This window comes from Labrus mixtus, chromosome 4 (assembly GCF_963584025.1).
Source record: "Labrus mixtus chromosome 4, fLabMix1.1, whole genome shotgun sequence".
Taxonomy (NCBI): Eukaryota; Metazoa; Chordata; class Actinopteri; order Labriformes; family Labridae; genus Labrus; species Labrus mixtus.
Window position 1 is genome coordinate 18,414,763 of NC_083615.1, and position 23,803 is coordinate 18,438,565.

Below are 23,803 nucleotides of genomic sequence, written 5' to 3' on the forward strand. Positions count from 1 at the left end.
TATCCATAGTTAGCCGCGGAGCTGACGCGATTGTCAGGAGGTTTAAAACCCGCCTCAGCTCCAGCTCTCAGCCTGTCGTTAGGTTGCCTGAAAGTTAGGCTGAGACAGGAGTTCCAGCATGGAGACCGCCATCAATGGGACTCCAGCGCCCCCTGCAGGAACAGATGGTCGAGTGCTAACATTAGCATGCTAAGACTACAATGCAGGATACAGGTGATTGCAGCTCGAGCAAAGGACAATTTTGTACGCCAATTGCACTCAATGGTGCTTAATTATGGTGCGTTCTAATTGATAACACCTTTGTGTGAACACTAGTGGAGAGGGGTTGGAGGTGTGTCTCTGGAGGAGAGCAGAGGCTTCAGTATGGAGGAGGTGTGGTCTAACAGCAGTTTGTTTTGGTTTCATGCCGGTGCTCAAAGGCGACATCTACTGGATCAAAAAGTCGCTCATTCTTCCTTTAAGAGACCTCTCTTGTCTCATTTATGTCTCAAGAGAATTGATGAGATTAAGAAATGCGTGTTCCTTATTGGAGATCTTTCTCTCAGGTATTGCTCACGCACGTCCTGCTGCAGGTGTTCGTTTTGCTCCGACCGGTTTTGAACCTGCAATTTTGTAATTGAGGAGCAGAGTGGTTTCTGTAAACGTACTTACTGATAACCAGTCAGCTCAACTCGATGGTGTTGGTTCAGTGAAAACAGTTACGCTGATAAAGAAGTGGCAGACATACCGGTGTCTGGTTATTGTTTCATAGTGGAAGAATACAATCTCCTCTTTTATAACCACTACAAATAAATGTTATTAAGTGTAAATGCACATTTCAGGAAATTACCAGAGCCTCTTTTTCACCCACAGTCATAAAGTGTGCTCACTGAGCCCTGAACACGCTTCACTGAAATACGTTTCTGTGCACATCTGCAAACACTGATGAGAGCAGAGCTGATGAAAATAAACGGTGTGATAAGGAGCCACCAGCTGCTGCCGCACGGACATTATTTACATAAATCAGAGGGACTCCAACATGGGAAGCAAGGTTACTCTGATGAATGGATTTAATATAAGGATACCTTGTTTTGTAAGGATTGTTGTCTGCTTTCATTTGGGTTTGGAGCAATACTTGATATAACAGAACAAAAAAGCTTAAAATGCTGCCAAACATAGCTCATAAATGTGGGGAATAACATGCCAGACCCGGACTCCAACCTGGGCCGCCCGCTTGGAGTACAACAGTCTTCATACATGGGGCACGGGCACCAACCACTAGGCTACGGGCGCCACATAAACAGCCTGTTCTTGTTTATTTTCACTTTTCTTTTTGCAGGATTCCTAAGAAGTACAAGGATGTAAAACACTGGGTTCCTTTTTTTTTTTTTAAATGTTCATTTCAACAGAAAGTCAAAAATTTCTGCAGGAGTATTCATCCTTTTTTTCTGGGAAAGAAAATAAAACAGGTATCTTTAATGCATGCAAACCATACAGTTTGAAAAATGGACCTGCAAAATATTATGCTGATACACCGGAGGCGCTGAAGTTGTTTATCAAGACAGTTCAGGAGAAGACGCACAATAATCCAAGTGACTAGATTTTGGTGTGTTGTTGGAAGTTGTGAGCTTGATTTATCATGCCATCCTGACCATCCTACCCATAATGCACTGCTCGTGCTCGACTGGCTGATGGAGGTCGGTAAAAGTTCTTACCACAGATGAACTGCTCCAGAGTCCGAAAAAGTGGACTGACACCTTTCAAGGGACCTTTGCATGTTTGTTTGGGCCACGCCAGGGATTGATGACAGTTTTCACACCAGTGCAAACAAACTGCACTAACTTGCACTTAACGAGCTGGATTTTTTTTTTAACCAAAAAAAAACAACCCAAAAAGATTAGGTGTGAAAACTCGTTAAAACAATGCAAAATAATGTTGCAGTCAAGCAGCAACTTCCAGTGTTGAAAAATGAAGCTGATGCAGAAGTGCAACAAAATGCAGTTCCTCGAGTGTCCACTAGAGGCTGGCTGCTGAAACACAGGAAGTCACATTCACACCCATTCTAAAAAGCCTGTTTTTACAGCAGAGATTAACATGTTTACAGCCTGGTTCAAAAAACAAATAGGTCTGATTAGCTCATGTCTCGATCGACACACACTGTACGGGGGATGAATGTTTTGATGACTCATTAGTTTTGATTTAATGAAGGATAAGAGTTATTCACAATAAGGCGTGTAGCTGACCTGATTGACAGGTGGGCACGGTGTAACGGTTCGCCAAGAGTCTTAAAACCCGCCTCAGCTCCAGCTCTCAGCCTGTCGTTAGGTTGACTGAAAGTTAGACTGAGACAGCATTTCCAGCATGGAGACCGCCATTGATGGGACTCCAGCGCCCCCTGCAGGAACAGACGGGTGACGTCACTCAGGCTTTGTCCGTTAATATTTACAGTCTATGGTTGCAACGCTCTTTAAAAACACTGAATTTAACTCTACTGTCCCATGTGGCGATATGTTAGCGTGGAGCACCAGAGTCTGTGATCGAACAGGAGAACATTTTGGGGATGTTTTTATTTTGTGGTCTGGAGTTTGAGCAAAAGAATAGAAATCAAAAAGGCGGTGATGAACAGATGAGATGGATTCGGGGGGAGAGAAGAGTCCGTCCAAGAAAGTTCCTGTTTCCAACAACTTCTAGAAGAATCTTCCATCCCTGCTGCGGAAGATCCGAGGTCCTGGTGCTGGAAGGATGTGGGAAGAAAAGAGGAGAAATGCATTACTCTGTAGAATCTGTACTCAGAGATTTACCTGTTCACCCTTTGAGAAATGTAGAATATAATAACACCAGCTTCCTAAAAAGTGCAAAGAAGAAACTGAAGTCAACAAGAGTGAACAAGTGCAAGAGGCAACGTTAGTGTCAGAACATGCTAGCAACAAACGACGCAAAACAGTCTGAAAATATGATTTTCAATGTTGGCCATAATGGTGGACTCTTGGAGAGCCAAATATATTCCGTGGTGGTACTCATTGTGAAAAGTTTGAGAACATACCAAGAGTGTAGTTCTTAAGAGATCTGATACCTGAGCTGCAGTATCACAGATCATCCTCCAGGTCAGACTGGTGCTGCTTTATCTGGAAACAGAGAGACAGAGAGAGAGACAGAGAGAGAGAGAGAGACAGAGAGAGAGAGAGACAAAGAGAGAGAGAGAGAGACAGAGAGAGAGACAAAGAGAGAGAGAGAGACAGAGAGAGAGAGAGAGACAGAGAGACAGAGAGACAGAGAGAGAGAGACAAAGAGAGAGAGAGAGACAGAGAGAGAGAGACAGAGAGACAGACAGAGAGAGAGAGAGAGACAGAGAGACAGAGAGAGAGAGAGAGAGAGAGAGAGAGACAGAGAGACAGAGAGAGAGACAGAGAGACAGACAGAGAGAGAGAGAGAGACAGAGAGACAGAGAGAGAGAGAGAGAGAGAGGGAGAGAGTGACTTCATGACACAGTGGGTCCGCTAAAGCAAACTGCAATTAGCTGTAATTAACACAATCTTTCTCAATCACCTTCCTCATCATCATCATCATCATCATCCATGCAGCCTTGTCGTCTTTGAGAGTAACACACACACACACACACACACACACACACACACACACACACACACACACACACACACTCTCTCTCTCTCACATACACACACACACACACACACACTCTCTCACACACACACACACACACACACACTCTCTCTCACACACACACACACACACACACACACACACACACTCACACATTGTAAAAGTCATTTCTACCTGCAGGGAGCTTCAAATCTCCTTTTCTTATTAACACAATGTTGTTACACACACAGGCAAATGGTAATTACACACTGTTTGTCACACACACACACACACACACACACACACACACACACACACACACACACACAACAATGCAGCAGATTAGGGGGCCGTTCTGTTCTCCGCCTGCGCTCAGATTAATGAAGCAGCCTCGCTCCGTCAGGCAGGTAGGAGCCTGCAGGCTAATTCTATATCATTATGTTTTCCCCGTAAAGACACGGAAACATGGAGAGCAGCGTTCCTCCGCTCGGCTCATCTGAGCTTCAATAAAAAATAAAACGACCTGCATCGTACAGCACAGATTATGCAAATTGTCCTCCGTGCAGAGTGGAGCAATGAGGCGCACTTTGTTATGTTTTTTGTCAAAGATAAAGGACCAGAGGTAAAACTGAGGTCGTTATAAAGACAGGTGAGGGGAGGGGCCTAAGCAGGAAAACATTGTATTCTCAGTTTACTTTAAACATTAACTAAAGACGCCTCATCTTCCTCTTTTTGCAGCGCGGCCAGCTTTGTTCTGGCTTTATTTAACATGTTTTCAGAGTGGATTTGTAATTATTTTAAAGTCTAAACGATAAAACCTGGTTCATATTTAACTTCATTTTTAATTTTTTGTACATTTTATACGCAAACGGACTTGGCTGTGTGTTCACCTTATCCGCAGATGGAAAATAAACGCCGTTAATAAGAGAGAATCCACAAGATGGCGGTATATCCTAACCTGCTGAAACACTGAGGTCATTATTTACCCCACAGTCGGCTGGTGTTGTCAGGGTAATTAGGATGCTGGTTAGAGTAGTTTAAAATGTAATCTGCACTGGGGGCAGTGATTTAGAACAGGGGTTCTCAAACTTTTTGGGCTTGTGTACCCCCTTTCAGAATGTTTTTCAGCCAAGTACCCCCTTATCCGGCCAAAGACATTTTTCAGGAAATAATTTGGGAAAAGAACATTATTAAACAAATGTATGTGGTCTTCATAAAGCTGTTGGCTTATGTCATCCCACAAAAGACAAACAGTGCTTCAGGAGGAACAGAATACGTGGAGGTAAATCCCATAAAAATGTATTAGTGGTGGGCGATATGGAAAAAATATCATATCACAATTTTATCACCATTTTTTTCCATACAGATCTTAAAAAAAGATTTTGCAAGTTACCAACTAGTTTAGCTGAACTCATTTCCCTGTATAATGTTTTTAATTGCACAAATACTGTGCTTATAAGTTTAGTCTATTTAAAATTGTCTTTGTTGCTGGACATCTCCCCAGAACATTTTTAACACCAGAAATGTCTTCCCCTGCATTCTGACAAATTTGTATGTACAATTGTAGGCTTTTATGCACCATTTTAAATGAATGATTTAGTATTGTGTGCTCTTTTGTGTCTTTAAATCTATGTTAGGGTTCATCTGGTACCTTTTTATACAACGATGCATTCATTTAAAAACATGTACACTTCAAACATAATCCAAAATGTGATTATTCTGTGACACATGGTCAAAGTAAGTTTTACTGAATTAAGAGTTTTATTCACGGAGGGGGCGGGACAACGTTGATTGACGAACAGACAGTCACCATGGTTACTCACTCTCACCTGCCTGCTGCACACTGAACGAGATCAGAAAGAGCTGCTGACTGACATCACTTCAAGCAGCATGCATAGATACTAATGCATGGAAATAAATGTTTGTAGGTGACTGTTCATAAACATTTTTTCAACAACCGAGGTCCAAACTTCGCTGATATTATCGCCTCCCTCCGTTTCATTCTCGTTTCCATTATCACAACAGGTGAGCTTCGAGTGGAGAGGCTTGTTAATAACTTTAAAAACTAAGAGAGAGCAGAAAACACCGGCAACATCAGTTTAAATAACGGGATTACAAGACAAATTCCTATCAACTGTTGTTGAAATGGCTTTAATAAACTTGAACTACATCTCCCATCACAGACTTTCTGTCTGACTCTCAGCAGACTGTTAACGTCTCTTGGGCTCGTTAAGGGTTCGTTATGTCGCTACCTGAAGAACAAACCTTAACTTTGCAAACTCTTCAGATAACTGTTTATTGCATCCTGCGTCCTGTATCTCAAACAGTTGCATATAACCACGATGGAGTTCTTTTTACGGGCTAACTCTTAAGTTTTGTTTTTGGGCATCCCACTCCGCTGCGGAGCAGAGGGTGGGGGGGGGGACGCGTCTGTGTAGGAGCATAAACTGCAGCATGATAAAATGAACACATTAGCTCTGTTCTACGAGCTCCCTGTTTTTGCAGATTGTCAACACGTTTAAATCCTTCAGGGTCTAAGATCGTTATTTCGCACACCACTAGTTTGCTGTGATGCAACTTTTTTTTTATGACATTTGTCACATACCCCCTGCAGTACTCCCACATACCTATAGGGGTACGCGTACCCCCATTTGAGAAACACTGATTTAGAAGATCAAGTAGGGTAAAAAAAATGTCTAGATTTACTCCCTGGGGTAGTTGTGGGGTTGGTTTTTGTATACTTACCCCGTTGAGGTAGTAGTCATTATTATTGCCGGGTAAAATAAGTTTATATATTTACCCTGTGGGGGTAACTGTGGGGGTAACTGTGGGGGTAGTAGTTCTGGTAGTGCAGCGGCTCGTCCTCGCTGGCCTCTCCTGGTTCCGGACTTTCTCTCTCCAGACTGCTGACTGAACCTCGGTGAGGAGAGTCCAACACACTCTGAGGACACTCTTAGGACACACACACACACACACACACACACACACACACACACACATACATACACACATTGATTTTGATGATGTGATGACAGCAACAATACTTTCAGCCTAAATGTTACTGTTGATGCTCGTAGCAGCCATGTTGGATTTTAAATCAGACTAATTAAGTTGTGGTAGGTGTAAGATTTAAAGGTCACATATCCTCCTCCTCTTCAACCAGTTTAAATAAGTCTCAGAGCTCCTCAGAACATGTGTGTGAAGTTTCTTGTTCTAAATCCACTCTGATCCTGTATTTGATCATGTCTATAAACCCCTCTATTTCAGCCCTGCTCAGAACAGGCTGTTTCTGTGTCTGTACCTTTAAATATGTAAATGAGCTGTGTCTGACCACGCCCCCTCTCTGGAAGGGCTTGGGTGTCTCGGGCTTTGTCGCTCCATGTCCTATTGTTTACGGTGAGAAGGCAGACTCAGAGGGCAGAACAAACACCTAGCTGTGGGAGTGTCACCCACCTGGGGGAGGGGTTACTGCCCTTTGTGATGTCATGAAGGGAAAATCTCCAAACGGCCTGTTTGATCACACATTTTCTGTAAAGTGGAGCAGGGAAAAGACGGAGAGGATGGACTTTTCTCATCATTGGGGGGTTTGTAGACAGAGTAGAGACACATATTAGAGTTAGAGAAACATGGTGAAGTGGATTTTACAGAATATGTGACCTTTAAGTTTTAACTTCCGTCTACGTTGGAACTCAGCTGCTGCAACAAATGAAATGTAAATAGAGAGTAAACTCTGCCATAAGGTAGCACTTACAGAGCAATGTGTGCTCAATGTTATGTTTCAAAAAAGATAATTTTTATAGACGACCAATTTTAATAATCACATAATCCGTCAGTGTGAATGTAGTCCTTTGTCCTTCTGTTGTTAAAAAGATTCACCCAGAGAGCGGCCGATATCTCAACCTAACTTTTATGATTGCTCACGCTCAGCGAGGAGCCGCTGGTGCAGAGAGTGTCTGTGTGTTTCCCTTCAGATGTGATCGGCTATCATGCTGAATCTGTGAGGAATGGTTCAATGACAGAGCTGCCTCCAGCCGAGCGTGGATTATGACAGGGAGGTAAACAGTGATAAACGCCGGCCTCATAACCTTTCATAAGCTCCCCTTCAGCGCTCAGGAGTTATCTCGTCCCCAAACAACTGTGTGTGTGTGTGTGTGTGTGTGTGTGTGGTTTTATTTCCTCATGAGGATAAAAAAGATGAGGAAATTATCCAAAGTGACATGTTGACAGTTTTTACTTCTTTAGATTATCTTCTCTAACAAACTTCTCTCCTTCTCAGCCGATCACGAGTCTGCAAAACTTTACAGAAATGGAAACCAGCGGTGTGAAACTCATAACATTTAACCAAGCTCTGTACAAAATGTTTACAGGTCCACTCATTCATATGTGTGTAGAGGGGTAAAGGATTGCACTGCACCCTCATTTTAAATGTCTAAACCCTCAATTGAATGGATGCAAAAAAATAAGATATTTTTTCTTCACAATGTGTAATCAAGGCTTTCAAATGACAACAGTGACTCAGATCGTGTTTACCACATCCTTGATCTGATGGTCATGTCAGGCGCATGTGACCTGGCTGATCACCGTGGACCACATGACGGACCCGTGACACCTATGCCAGTTTTCATTGCTGTTGCTTTAATCTCAGATGCACCTATACGTCATTTTATTCTAGAAACGTACCTGTACTACATTCACTCTCAGACTGTGGTACGCCCTCTTGTGGTACGCTAGGAGTCTCTCTGTTTTTTTTTAAATAATGATTTACAATGGTTGACAAGCAAAGCTGTGATGGCAAGCGGAGGAAGCAAAAAGGACGGTTCAAAAACAACAAACTGCATTTGTGCAGGCTGGCTGGCTCTCATGGTACAGCAGAGCTCTCCTCTGCTGTACCATGTGTTTGTGAAGTATCTCCACTGTATAAATTCCTGCATTCCTCATTGCACTGGATAGCATAAAAAACATGTTGTTTCCAGCTCTGTCCATCAGATAGTTAAAAACTCAAGAAGCCTTTCGGAGGAGGAGAGGTGAAACGTCTTCAAGATCTACAACCGAGTCCAGTTGCCTTTCGATCAAGCTAGGGTAAGGGTTTAGCATGATCTGGACCTGGACTGACAACAAAAACAGTTTATGTATGAGTTACCACCAGCTCTTAGGGAGCATACTTTAGCTTGTGAGCGTGACATTGCAGAGATGACATCTGAGTCATGGCAGAGGGCTGGAGAGATCATCTGGAACTAAACAGTCTACACATCATGTTCATATTGGGGCCAAGTTATAGAAAAAGCACAAGATTGAGGTCTGATGTGTGGGTCGGGGTAAGCAGTGTAGAGGGACATGAACCCGTCCAATAGATTTCTCTACCTGAGCAGTCCTTCCTCTGTCTGTCCATCTTGTCTACACAGTCCAACAGTCCATCGATCTGACCCTTTATGACCGTCAGCTCCCTCTTAATGGAAAGAAGCTCCGCCATCTTCACTGTATGGATACAGAGAGAGAGAGAGAGGGGGGGGGGGGGGGGAGGCTCAATATAAAACAATATCAAAGTCGGAAATAACCCAGATAAAACAACAAAGATTCTGAATTGAAGCTGAACGTTGCTAGAAGGGAATCTTACTGCAACACCAAAGTGGTTTTAAGAAATTGTGCTCCTCCTACTTTGTGCCAAGAGTTTGTGTTTGTCTATTTTCTGTTTTAAAATGAAGACGCTCCTGTGCACAGCTCCATAAAGACAAAAACATATTTATGACAGGACTTCCCCAGTTTTGCTGGAAAACTTCACTCTATTGCAAACTTTTAAGATGAACTGGACCAAAGACCTAAGACCCGTTTCCACCATGTGGTCCGGTTCAGTTCAGTACACAGTTATTGGCGTTTCCACTGTCAAAAGTTAGGAATGGTACAAAAATTATCGATCTGTACCGTCCTACTTTTTTGCAACCCTTCTCCCGAGGTGCCAAGCCAACGACCCGAAGTGACATCACTACTACTTATAACTGATTATAAGCAGCTTCATTGACGTGCACTAAGATCCTGACCTGTTGCACGCTGGTCACATGATATAAAGATCACCTACTCGCCCACGGTGGATTCTCCTGCTGTGTTCTTACATCGGCTAACCTCGACTTCATGCAGAAATTTTACTCGGGGGCTGGTGGCAAAAATTACAGAAAAATTTGAAGTGAAAAGAATTGACAATTTCTGTTCACACATGCAGCTCACACTGGAAATGTTTGGACAATTTAAGGAGTCTTGTGCATGTGTGAAAACAGCTTTACAGATTTATATCCACAAAAGACGAGAACAGCCCGAAAACAGAACAAAACACTCACTGCGTAACCCCACAGAACAGTTTTGAAGTCTTTCAGCTGGTTTTTCACATTATCTACTCAACACATACTGTTAAGAATCAGTTCAGGCTGGCTCCATGCAGATTCAGACGTCATCCAGTGACCCCTGCAGCCATCAAGCCTGTAGTCCTGCAACACAAAATGATTCCCAGCGCTGCACTCCCACCTCCCTCCACCCCATCGCCCTCGCCGTGCTCTTAAAAAAAGGCCGCCCTCGCCACCAAACAGCCCTGAAAACTGCATCACTCCTGACAGCTTCTCAACCTTTGGAGCTGGCAAAGGCAATCTAATCTCCCCGTGATGGGGCGAAGTGAAAACTATTAAGGCTTGTAATAATCTAGTATAAACAATTCTGATTTGCCATGCACTGTTAACTCGGTCTAATTGCGAGCGCTGATAGGCTCGGCTGGCTTATGAGAGGAAGGAGAGCCCTGCGGTACAGAAGCTTTTAATGAAGAGACCATCTGCTGCGCCCCCCCCACCCGCCTCTCTGCAGCACCCTGGGGCCCTAACATCGAGGCGAGCCATCACACGGGCGGGAGATAACATGAACAAGGCTTCAGGAGGGGAGACATCGTCATGTCGGCTGCAGATAAAATGATTTTTAAAAACGGTCACAATCTGGAGCACATAGGCCACCGCGGCTCTTGTGTGAGTTTAGAATCTAAAAGCCTTTAATTGAAGGAGGTCGAGGCATTAAACACTTCTGCGTTTCGACCTCTGCCGTCAGCACGGTGTCGGTGTCTCGGCCCTCTCTGCTTAAAAACCTTTTAGCATTCAAACCCACAACACAGGAGCATGAACTGTTTCTGACACACACACAGGACGCACACACAGGCAAAATGTTTCCTCTCATCGTTTGTACCGCGCAGTGTCGTGGTCATGACCCCTGGTATGATGAATTTACTCATGTGGTTCAACGAAAAACTTAGAGAGTTAATGCTGCACTAAAACTCCAAAAACCAAATGGCAGAAGGCAAAGATCTGAATCATCCAATCGAAATGGTCCCAACGTGTTGGGATAAAAACACACAAAGTCTAACATTTGGTTTTAAATATTCAAAGAAATACCTTCAAATAACATGCTGGTGCAGAGGACGTCAGAGAATAAGCTACACTATAGTTGGAGTGTAAACATCTGAGTTAGTTTCCTTTGAGAAGAGACCAAGAGGAAGGTGAATGTTGCTAAAGGAAGTCAAGACCATCTCCTTTTATTTCAAGCATGACATTTTCTGGTCTGTCGAGAGTAAACAGATGCTTTTTAAAATACTATAAGCATTAATATGGTGGCCAGGAAGTGTCGCTTAGCAACGCTTAGCTAAAGGGAACAACAAAACGGGCTCCAGGACAGCCACAGAGAAGAACAAGCGGGACAGGAAGTCAGACACCGATACAACACTAAAAGACGGTTCAGAACGATGACCATATGTGTGTTTGTTGATGTTTTTGTAAGGTTGATTGTTCGAAAGGCTCTCTGGGTGATGATGTCATAGCCCCGCCCCTTTGACGATGTGCAGCTCTACTCACCTCATGTAGTTCAGTTAAGCAGCAGTGTTGCCAGGTCCGCTTGTTATAAGACTTTGGGCTTGTTTTTCTGTAAAGTCGCTTGCAAATATCGTCAGTCGCGGGTTGCTGGTTTTTGGGCTTGTTTTCTTAAGTGCAGTTGCTTGTTTGGGCTTTGCTCCCTGTATGAACTTACTGATTCAATCCCAACTCTCCACAATAAAGCCAAACACGATCGCGATAGTTAGTTTGTCCTTTTCAATTCAAGGATCCTTCCACAGCCCCATTTCCTTGGTTAGCCCGCCCGCCCCAGGCACAAAAAGCCCAAAAATAAATCTTAAAAAAAAAAAAAAAAGTAGAAGTGATATTAGATTGTTAGCAATTAGCACGCTAACGATTAGCTTAGCAATTAGCTTGCTGGCTGTCACATGGCCAATTATTAGTAACTGCTATATGTTTAGCTAACATGGCTTATGTGTGTACATTTACTTATTCTGTTGTCAACATGATTGCTTATCATAGTGTGTTCAGGGCTGTCAACTTTTCAAAAAACCTTGGAGTGAGATTTGGTGGGGCCAACCAAAATTTTGATGCATACACAGCAATTTTTTGTTTGGCCCATTCAGGATCATAACCATACAGCAAGAACTTTTACTGCTTACCATACATCAGTGGTTCTCAATGTATTAGCCTTAGTCAGAGTGTACAAATAGAACCAATTGACCCAACAGTAAGATACAAGACACAGCATGGCTCATTTTGTACATGTTTACTTTGGGATTCTGTATAAAAAAAGTCATCAAATAGTAAACAGATATGTAGTATACAGATATGTTGCAAGAAACATTTGAATAAAAATGAAAACCCCAAAAGCTAGGTCATGTTTTAACATTTTTGAACGTCCCCACACTACATGCAGCTAATACCAATTTAAAGCCCCCCTTGGTAGGATGAGCTAGGATTTCCCCCTCTGCTGGAGAAGTTGTGCATTACGCTATTTCAAACTAACAACTAACTAACTAACCCTAACCCTAACAACTAATGGCATTAAGCAAATGTGGAGTTGTTTATAAGCTGTGGTAACAGTCAGCGTAAATTCGGCAGAACAATGTGGACTTTACAAGGTAAGAAACTTAACGCAAAGGAGGCTACTGTCAGTCCTTAAGAGCTGTGTACTTTGTTGTACTTGCTTGTGGCCTTTTTTGAGGCCTTGATTATTTCTGGGGAGGGCTCCCACTTCAAGCCGGGCTCCAGGACAGCCATCTTGATTGTCATTATGGATGACAGGGTTCCTTCCAGAGCCAGGCTGTTCCTGATTTTGGTCTTATTTAGCCTCACCACAGAAAACATCCTCTCTGCATCAGCATTGGAGTGGGGTAACACCAGGACCAGCTTTGCAATGGTGGCAAGCCTCATAAACAGACGTAACCCTGTCACCTATGAAGAATGAACCAAGAACACAGTGGAAACAAATCTGTTACATTCCTTTGAAAGAGTAAAGGATAATTATTCATTTCTAAAACAAAATGCATGCACCTACTGTATATGATGTTTTATACATACATAACAAATTATTCTATTTGTATATACTATTATATATATATATATATATATATATATATATATATATATATACTTCTACTGTGTTCTTGGTGTACAGAATAATTCTTACCTTCTGTTTCCGGGCTGCCATCTCAGCCCAGAAGGTCTCCATCTCAATTTCCTCTGAGTCCTACAGGGATGGCATTGTCATAGTCTGGTATTCCAGGAACTCTTCGTTCAGTAGTTCATGCTCCTGTGGCCCTTGGTAGGGGAGCAGATGAGGGAACCTAATTTAAGAAAGCACAGTTACATGTCATTTATTTTTGATATATGGTCATCAACCCAAAGAATTGGGTTTTTGAAGACACTTAGAAATGGCTCATGTGCTTAGAGGCAAAATTCTATAGTTACAATGCTTTGGTATAGAATTCAGGGCATTTAGTCTCAGATAACAAGCAGAAATTGCTGAAAGAAATCCTGACATCTCAACAAAGAAAAGAACATCTTCTATGCCACATTCCAACCTTTGCCGGACATCTACAAACTTGGCATGCTTGAGCAGTGGCTCTTGTAGGGGCAGCTTCTTCAAAGCGTAATCCACAGCATTGATCAGAAAAGCCAAGGCAGCTCCATGTAATTTCTCCATCTGCTGTGGTGTGATGTTTCCATCATCCAGTAATCTGTTGAGCTTGGCCCTAGTGGTGAAGCCAATATTCAGCTTTCTTCCTGTCACAGATGCAACAAATTAAGGTTAACAGATATGCTGTGTCATGCAACTCATACAATATCAGCATGACACACTGGGTATGAAGTTCAAAGTATTGCTGAACTTCTAGTTAGATGAAAAAAAAGGATAACTGACCTGGCAAATGGTTGTCATTTTCTTTGAAAGCAATCTCATGTGGCTGTTCATGGCCTATCAGCGCTGTAGGCACCATGAATTTACTGCACACCTTGCGAATGAACTTAATCATCTACAACAGTGGTTCTTAAACTTTTTAAACTGCGTACCACCTATGAAAATATTTGGCTCTCCAAGTACCACCATGTCAGTGACGTGCGGTGAGGTTCGTGGCTGGTGAGGCAACGACTTTTTCAGAGTCAGATTTACAAATATATGAACCCATTTATAGAGTAGTTTAAACTCACCATTCAATTGGCAGCTTGCACATTGACTACTGGTTGTGTTTCATATCTCATATTAGCATTATTTACACACATGCATAGAGGTAAGGTGCATGTTTGGCCAAGGTAGAAATTTTAAATAAAAAATTCTGCATAGAAGAGGAGCAACATTAAACCATGCATAAACTCTTGGCCTTATGAGCCTCACGTAAGGTGACGCACGCCCCCTACAGTTGAGGCAGAGGTACTGGCTGCTTCACCTCATGCTTTTTCAGTGCGGTTTTATGTCAAATCAGAAAGACTAAATATGTCATAAACACACGTGAAATACATTACTTATTCTATGGAAAGTGAGGACATAATAAAAGTGTCTACAAACATTACATTGGTGACAACCAGTAAGAAAGCAAAAGGCATACACTCAACCCAGTTTGTGAGGGATTGCACAATCTGATATGAGGCTCAACTCGTCGCCGCCTCACCTCGCATGTCTCCGCCGGAGCCGGCCGGAAATATGCGAAATACGCGATTTTGACAGTCCTACGATGTCTGGGTCAATCGAAGCCAGTTTCAGTCTCAGGTTTGGCTCAGCATCCAACCTGCTTCTGTATATCGTTTTTGTGACGACAAGTGAAGAGAAGCCTTTCTCGCACAGATATGTGGTCGCAAAAGGAAGAAGAAAGCGCACAGCCTTGTCCGAAAGTGCAGGGTACTCGCTGTGTTGCTGTATCCAAAAGTCCAACAATGCCTTGCATCTGAAGGCAGACTTCAGTGTTTCATCGCAAGACAATTCTATTAAACTCTCCTGCTCAGCCACAGTGATGTCATTTGGCATGTCAGCGTTTTTTATGCTGAACGGGTTTCTCATCCAGTTGTTTGCTTCGGTCGTCCCTGGAAAATATTCATAGAACTGTGAACTGAGCGAGACGAGGTGCGCAACGACGCTGTTCCTGACTCCATCATCAAGTGTCAGGTCGTTGTCAGACAGGAAACTATCCAAAGCAGGGAAGGCTGAAACATCACCTGCCTTAATTTTGATTTTGAACAATTCCATCTTTTTTAGCATTGCATTGATTTTGTCCTGCACATCAAACACATTGATGGAGAGTCCTTGTAGTCCCAAATTCAGTTTGTTTAAACGAGAGAAAATGTCTGACAAGTATGCCAGTTGATTGAGCCACACAGGATCTTTTAAAAGATCCGATAAGGGGAAGCTTCTGTCCTGCAAGAACATTTGGACCTCTCTGTGCAATTCAAAAAGTCTCGAAAGCACCTTCCCTCTTGACAGCCACCTTACCTCCGTATGAAGCAAGAGTTTGTCATGCTCGCTGCCCATCTCATCACAGAGGACATGGAATAGGCAAGAATGCATAGGTCGGGCCTTAATAAAGTTCACCGTTTTCACAGCCGACTCTAACACACACTTCAATTTTTCAGGCATCTTTTTCACTGCCAGGGCCTCACGATGGATGCTGCAGTGAGTCCACTGCATCTCAGGTGCCACCGCGCGTATTCGAGCTGCTACTCCGGTGTGGCGACCTGTCATAGCCCTGGCGCCATCAGTGCAGACTCCAACACATCTTTTCCACTCGAGCCCATTCTCTTGGACAAACATGTTTATGAGCTTGAATATGTCATCGGCTGTAGTTCTTGTCTGCAGTGGTTGACAGAACAGAAAGTCCTCCCGAGCTAAACCAGCATATTCGTATCTGACGTATACAAGCAGATTAGCCATATCTGCAATATCAGTAGTCTCGTCCAGCTGGATGGAGTAATAGCGACTACTTTTAATGCGGGTAATAAGTGTGTTTTTGACGTCATTTGCCATGTCTGCTATGGCAGAAAGTTGAAAGTGGCACTAAGTTTAACTGTTTTGCAGCCTTTTCCCCACACATGATGTGTGTAATCTCTTTGGCTAAAGGTAGACACAGTTCTTCGCCAATTGTGTATGGCTTACCGCTTTTGCTATACGCAGGCTGGCACGAAATGAAGCCTCCTGCGTTTTAGCTATCGGTGTAACAGAAGATTGAATCGTGAATTTGACCTGCTTCAGTTCATCAAGTTTTCGTTTAAAAAATCAACCGGTTTGTCTTCCAGCTTTGTGTGTTTGGTTGTAAGATGCCGTTTTAGATGTGATGGTTTCATTGATTCGTTGCTAAGGACATCACGAGTCATATTTCCTTACTGTTTTGCACCGTTTGTTGCTAGCAGGCGCTGGCGACACTTCAAGGCAAGACGATCCTGACTGAGCCACTAAATTAGCACTGGTGCTGCTTGATTCAACATCATCCACTTGAGTTTCTACAGGGCTGCTCGGAAGATTCTTCCCCTGATCCGCACTTTTCTTTCTATTTCCTGTTTGGAGCCATGAGTGCAGTGTTTTTGAACCATTCATAATTCAGCTATAGGTTTAATGTTACCATCTTGCCATCGCAGTTTAGCGTGTAGAGCTAAAAATAGACCAAACTGTACCAACGGTGTGAACTCTTGCCAAAATGAGAGCGGAAAAAAAATATATCGTACAGCTGCTGCGGCTAGTAGTGGCTAGCTGAATTTAGACCTCAAAATAATATTTTACAAAGCTCTTGAAATGCCTTTAAAAACACACAAAACGAATAAAAAAACATTTCTTAAAGTTTAAGGGCATAAACACTTAAAACATACATACCTGAAAATGGGGAAATTGACGTCTCTCTGCTACCTCAGTGGAGAATGCTAAGTTGTAACCAGTGGTTGTGACTTTGTTGTGACAATGCAACAGCGGTCTCTGGTTCTGGTTCCGATGGCGCGAGATCCGAGCTCCACCCCCTCGCTGGCTTTGAAGGCTTTACTAATCGATCACGGGTGGCGTTTGTCACTCTAAGCCATAGCTCAACAGGTAGATAACAGATAACAGAATAGATTTTTTTTTTTTTTTTTTGCGGACACTTCAGCGTGAGAAATCGGGGGTGTGGCGTGAGAGCGTGTGAAGCTCACGGCCAATGCGTTAGCATGTGTGCTATGTGTGTTATTTGACTTATAGCCTAAGTGCATACTTTGTATTAGCAATAGGATATTGGTGAATATTAATCCAGAGACAGTGTTTAATCTCTGCCTTTATTGTTTTGCAGACCACACACCCACACACATACCCACACACACAGATATTCTTACACACATCCTAACAGACAAACAGCTACCTATGCTCAGATACTGGACCAACTTGGCTGTATTTCAACATACTGGAATAAAGGAGAAACTCAAGAAGGAAAACTGCTTCACTGGTGTTCTTACCGACATCACCCAAATAACACTCACCATCCATACCCAGTTATACAGTCCTAACCAGGTCCTCACCTACATTGATTATAAGGTTTTAGATCACGTACATTGTATTATCTCACACTGTCGAGAGTGAATCTATAAAATGATCGCAGGAATATCTTTGTCTCTGCCTCTGGCAGCGCACAGAGAATGCGGCCTGTTGGTGTTGACGGAAGAGGGCGCACAGAGCCGTAACCGAGCGGACATGCAATGCTCACGTATCTGGTGGAAGTTCTGGGTAAGTTTCTAACTAGACTCTGTCGCCACCCAGTGGTGGAACGACCTACCAAACTCCATTCCACCTGCAGGGTCCCTTTGCACCTTTAAGAAAAAGATAAAGACCCAGCGCTTTATGAACACCTACGACCTTAATGATGATGATGATATTTAGGATGGTGTTGATGCTGATTTGAATTCTCCTGGTGAATATAATAAAGAATGATGGTGTTACTACTGTAGTTTCTGTGTGTTTCCTACTAAATGCTTTTTGAATTTAAACCAGTTGGTGAAGGGAAACAGTGTTTAATCGCCCTGAGCCTCAGAGTACAGAGTATTAAACTTGTGTTCATTATTCAAATGAAATCTGAGTGTGTGTCAAATGAGAAGTTAAAGAACCACAAACGTGAAGTGTGTGTGCACAGCGTGTCTCTTACATTTACTGTCAGAGGAGGAGGAGGTGTGTGTGTTGTTGGTGCTCCTGCTGGACGCTCTGCTACTCTTCATCTTCAGAGCCGCCGTTGGGGAGGACGAGGAGGAGGAGGAGGATGAAGGGCGGGGCCGTTTGACAGGACTGGGATCCACCGGGACTGAGGAGGGGACACGCTGGTAGTCAAACACCCTGCAGACACACACACACACACACACACACACAGAGTCCCATGATGCATCACTGCCCGAGGCTTTGTGCAGAAACATGCTGCTCGATTGTGTCTCCACTGTTTTATCACCGTAATGAAGTGGAGGATGATTAATGCTATGAACAGACTTTATCTTTATTTCCAACAGACTGAAGAGCAGCTCAGACTGTGAGGTATTTAATTTAACATAAATGTATAAAATAAACCTGTTCAGGGAGAATCATGACAAAACAAGTTAAATATTTTATTTTCAGCAGCAGCTGCAGTTTGTAGGGATTTGGGTTGAAGAAGACATTTTTTAAAGGGGACATCCTCTTTTACAGTGTGAACATATATCTGGGTAACCTGAGTGTCTACAGACCCACTAAATGTGAAATAAATCCATCCAGTCCTTTGTTTGTGGTCTGCATGAGTCTTACAACACAGAGAAAAATGCTCCGTTTCAAATGTGCTCTCCTTGTGATGTCACAGTGGGATTCTGGTAAAATAAAAATCCCCTCCCCTCCCCTGGTATCTCCACCCATGGACTCCACCCCCAGCCTAGAACAACATTTTTGAGCAGGTCCGCCATTTTTATTCTCTCTACAGAGGAGTGATGTCTACGGGGAAAACTCAGGGGGGGGCTCATTGCATTTAAAGAGACACACACACCAAAACGGAGCGTTCTGAGAGAGCTGGCTTATACAGGGTCACAAACCACCTCTGGTGCTTGATTCATGTTATATTTTGACCAAAGCACAGCAGAGATGTTTCATTTAGACCACAGGGGACTGTTTGAAAAGGTGGAAAAGTGGGATAATATGTCCTCTTTAAGTTAAACAACACACAGTGTGCTCCTGATTCGTTAAAAACACAGAAGCGGGGCGACCGAGGTGTTTAAAGCCAGCTCTCCTGCCTGAAGGACTTTCTCTTTTGCTCACGCTTTAACCTGCTCACCTTGAAGAAAATCTCCCTTAATTCTTATAAAAGTATTAAAATGATCTATAAGGAAGTTAATTAAGAATGAAAGCTCGAGCGTTATGATGTAGCTGCAGCTGAAAGTCAGCTGAAAGTGAATTCTGTCTTAAACCCGCAGCACAGCTGTTCCTCCGCCGGGCTGCGATACCTGCTCGAGGAGAACTCAAACTTCCTGAAGGACAGAATAATTCATCTTATTAAAACGGTTAACCTACTCTGATTTCATTTCATCACATGATCCCACGTTTCTCCCTCTCAGCGTTTTCTCTCTGCCGTGTCCTGTAGTCGTCATTGTTGTTGTGTGCGGTTGTTACGCTCTGATAGCGTGTGTTGTGCTGCGGATGAGAGCTGACTGACAGCTCCAATTTGATGCAGAGAGCGATAGAGGAGGAGATGAGGAGGACGAGGAGCAGCCCTTCCTTCTCCCTGCCAACCTCTGCTGTCTATCACAGCATCCATCTACAGCTGGAGGAGGACTGACTGAGGGGGGGGGGGCATGAACACACATTATCTCTAACAATGTCTCACACAAACACACAAACACACAAACACACACACATGCACACATAAAACCAATCCCAGTTATTTTCAAAAGCTGCCAGTGGCACAGAAAATACATTTACACTTCAAAAGGCTAGAAAAATTATATCATGATGTGTGCCACTGAAAACATGCAATAGTACAATATAGAGGATATTGTTCTTCAAGAACAACATGAATCATTACACCTCAGCTTAAAGTTAAATCAGATGAAGTTAAAGGTCCAATCAGTGAGATGTGTAGTGAGTGAAATGATAAAGTGAGGTTACTATATGATCAGACATTAAAGAAACATGTATGTTGAAGTGCTGGCTTCTCTGACAACAATGCAGCAGCCAGTATGTCCTCCTTCTAACTTTAGATTCTGGTCCTGAATGCTCTGGATTTGTTTGGACCAGAGAAGGTAGGCGGTTTTAAGGCACCCCCACACGGCCGTTTTGGACGCCCCTCGGTTTGCCAGATATGAGAGCAGTTATCAGGTCAAACCAACAGGTGTTGCAGCGATGGAAGAGAGCAAGAGAACTGGTTCAGATAGAAGTGATTGTACCCGACCTAAAAAGCCTCTGCATGTTTCTAATAAGCTCCACGAGCAGAAACGTGTTCAAACTAGGATCAATATTGGAGATGCTTTTGAAAAATGGAGAGAGGTTAGAACGCTGAATCACTAATTGATAAATATAAACGTGTTTCCAGAAATAAGAATAAGCATCAGTTTTCCAGACAAAAGAGAAGCCTCCAGGAGTGTGTGATGTGTCTCAGCCTGCAGCTCTGAATCTTCCCTTATAGACAGACTTTTATTTTTTCTTTCCGTCGTTCCGTGCAGCTCTTTGTGTTCCCCGCTCACAGTTTACTGCAGCGACCGAAAGAAGGAGAAAAACAGCATCACAGCAGAGGATTAACACACCATCAGCAACTTTTTAAGATCTGTGAGCAGGAGTGATCATCACACACACGTTTAGACCTCCTGCTGTTTGTCCCTGCAGCCTTACACACACAAACACATCCTGATGTGTGTGTGTGTGTGTGTGTGTGTGTGTTGGTCGAAGAGGGCTACTGTACCTCGCTAAGCTGATAATCCGCAGCCCGGCAGATAAACACCTGTAAATATTTACAGGACGGCCGTGTGGACGCGAGCAGAGTTTCCCTCGCACGCACTGAAGCCGAGATATTCTTCAGGAAAAAATTTAAACAACTTTAGATCATTCCAGCAGGGATTTTCAGAGGAGACAGCGTGCAGGAAATATTGACCTGCTGCCGGCTGGACGAGTCAAATCCTCTGATCCATCCCGACAAACTCTATTCAGGTGTTTTACATGAAATAACAACGTGAAAGAGGCTCACAGGAACAGAATTTCATTAAGTCTGACATCCTCTAATCCCACCGTGTTCTTCTACCGCACCCGGAGACAGACTGCTGTCAACAGATGACAGTGAGGGTGTCTTTGCTGTTTATATATTGCACACACTCACTTTGTGCACATCCATCCATTCTTTGATGTTTTATCAGGTCTTGCATTGATCTGCACAACAACAAGAACATGTTGATGACTTATCCTGCACTGGAATAAAAAATGTGTCCACATCCTCTGCACCAAGTCGGACACATTCCCGGTGTGTGTTGCCCATTGTCACAGATTCTGTTTGTGATTTTCATGGAGAGAATCTCAAGGCGCAGCCGGGTGGTCGAGGGTTTTTTTGTTTGGGGGCCTCAAAATTTCATCTCTGCTTTTTGCAGATGATGTGGTTTTGTTGGCTTCCTCATGATTGGACCTCCGGCAGGCATTTGGGGCGGTTTGGGATGAGGGTCAGGACCTCCAAGTCCGAGGCCGTGGTTCTCGGCCAGAAAAAATAGTGGATTGCTCTCTCCGGGTGAGGAGTGAGTCTCCTAGTGAAGGAGTTCAAGTATCTCTTGGTCTGGTAGGATGGACCGTGAGATTGACAGACAAATTAGCTCAGCGTCAGCAGTATTGTGGGCGTTGTGCAGGACCGTTGTGGTGAAAAGGGAGCTGAGCCTGAAGACAAAGCTCTTGATTTTTACCTGCAGCCCCGCCTGTGTACTTTGAGCTCAGGTGTGTTCAGAGATGATTTATAACAAACTGCTTTCACTGACTTTGTCAAGTCGTTCACACTAAGTTGCCGTGGCGGCACATTCTCCCCCGACATTCTCTCACTAACACCCCGGCACTGTGTTTGTTGTTTTTCTTCTGTTGTGGGGAATCTGCTGAGTCCTCTGTGAGCTCGAATAAATGCTGAGTCACCTTCAGAGCCGTCAGCGCGTTTTACAGGCTGAGAAGAAGAAGCAGCTCGTCTCTCACTCCTGAGTCTGATGTTAAACTGAGAATTAAACACTTTTATGAAACTAAAATGTGGCTAATAAATGTAGTGATGAGAACATAAGATGATGATCTTTATCTCTCTCTCCTCTCACACAGCATCTCTGTATTTCACTCTGTCTCATATTCTTGTCTTTCAATAAATCTTGGTGATTGGATTTAATCTTCTCGGCTCAGTACTGTGATTTTTCCCACCGTCTGATAAATTTAATCACTGCACAAAGTATCTTCTTCTTCTGTCTTTTCATCGGCGTGCAGAAAAACGTGAGCTGAGGATGAATAGGAGCAGCTCTCATTCTTTAAAAAAGCCTCTCTAACCATCTGAAAGCTGGAAACAAAAAGGTCAAACGTGGATCCACTCACAGTCTGTGAGCTGTCAACATCTCAGAAAGGAGGAGGAGAAGGAGAGTCATTTTCTAACCTCTGAGTCTATACTGTACGCTGCCGCCAAACAGGAAGTCGTTATTTTCCAGACACAAATGGAGAGTAAAAGTTCATGTGCTCGGAAGGGACGACAATTTCCTCCTCTCGTCTGGAAATGAGCAGTGTGAGTCACTCAGGAAACACTCCACTGTCTCTGTTCAGACTCAGAGAAGTAGAGCGGTCATGTGGGGTCATACACAGCTGCTGCCTCAGGACCAAAATATCCAAAAGAAAAAGGAGGATAACGCCTTTGCCACGTGTACTCCAGAGCTATTAAACATGCTTCCTTTGGAGATCGGGCCACCGGCTCAATCAATGCTTTAAAGGTGACATATTCTCCTCCTCTTCAACCAGTTTAAATAAGTCTCAGAGCTCCTTAAAACATGTCTGTGAAGTTTTTTGTTCTAAATCCACTCTGATCCTGTTTTTGATCATGTCTATAATCCCCTCTATTTCAGCCCTGCTCAGAACAGGCTGTTTCTGTGTCTGTCCCTTTAAATATGTAAATTAGCTGTGTTTGACCACGCTCCCTCTCTGGAAGGGCTTGGGTGTACTCGATCTTTCTCGCTCCATGTCCTATTGTTTACGATGAGAAGGCAGACTAAGAGGACAGAATAAACACCTAGCTGTGGGAGTGTCACCCACCTGGGGGAGGGGTTCCTGCCCTTTGTGATGTCATGAAGGGAAAATCTCCAAACGGCCTGTTTGAGCACACATTTTCTGAAAAGTGGAGCAGGGAAAAGACGGAGAGGATGGACTTTTCTCATCATGGGGTGGGGGGGGTTTAAAGACAGACTAGAGACACATATTAGTGTTAGAGAAACATGGTGAAGTGGATTTTGCAGAATATGTGACCTTTAAAAGAAGAGGTATACCTTTCTCTTTATTTTGGCCTTTGTAGAGCTAATAATAATCAGGCCAGTTCTCCAAGCACCTTCATATCTCTTCTGTTATCTGCATTTTACTGTTGTAAAACTTTGTAAGTCAATCACATTGCATGCATACAGCACATAACTACATACTCAGCTCTGATTGGACAGTGATTTAATCTGGTTCCCCACAAACAGTAGCAATGAAAATGTTGAAATGGTCAACTCCTTCAAATATCTTGGAGCTTTGATCGACACACCACTGACCCTCACAAACGCTGCCAGCAAAGACTCTCAGCTGTAAGCATCATCCAGCCCATCCTCCTCTACTGCTCACCCTGTTTCTTCAACAACAGATGGGAAACTACATAAACTCACCCATATCACAAATACAGATTCAGAAATCATTGGTCTGCCCACCCAAA

General features: G+C 43.4%; 1 protein-coding gene and 1 long non-coding RNA gene across 3 annotated transcripts in view; both read right to left on the bottom strand.

Moving 5' to 3' along the window:
• The window catches only part of LOC132973573 (uncharacterized), a 226,488-nt gene that overhangs the window by 169,010 nt on the left and 33,675 nt on the right, over window positions 1-23,803 (bottom strand). The window lies entirely within an intron of this gene.
• The window catches only part of si:dkey-234i14.2 (RNA-binding Raly-like protein), a 39,490-nt gene continuing 17,637 nt past the window's right edge, over window positions 1,951-23,803 (bottom strand). Inside the window, exons 1-6 of one of the 2 annotated variants that reach the window (XM_061037103.1) lie at window positions 19,429-19,614; window positions 18,053-18,237; window positions 8,941-9,054; window positions 6,380-6,531; window positions 3,053-3,104; window positions 1,951-2,713 (exon numbers count right to left, since the gene is read on the bottom strand). In XM_061037103.1, coding sequence (XP_060893086.1) covers window positions 3,066-3,104; window positions 6,380-6,531; window positions 8,941-9,054; window positions 18,053-18,237; window positions 19,429-19,505 — 567 coding nt within the window. In that variant the 5' untranslated portion in view covers window positions 19,506-19,614 and the 3' untranslated portion in view covers window positions 1,951-2,713; window positions 3,053-3,065. Of the gene's footprint in view, window positions 2,714-3,052; window positions 3,105-6,379; window positions 6,532-8,940; window positions 9,055-18,052; window positions 18,238-19,428; window positions 19,615-23,803 lie in introns of those variants that run through there. The other variant, XM_061037102.1, reaches the window with a different exon arrangement.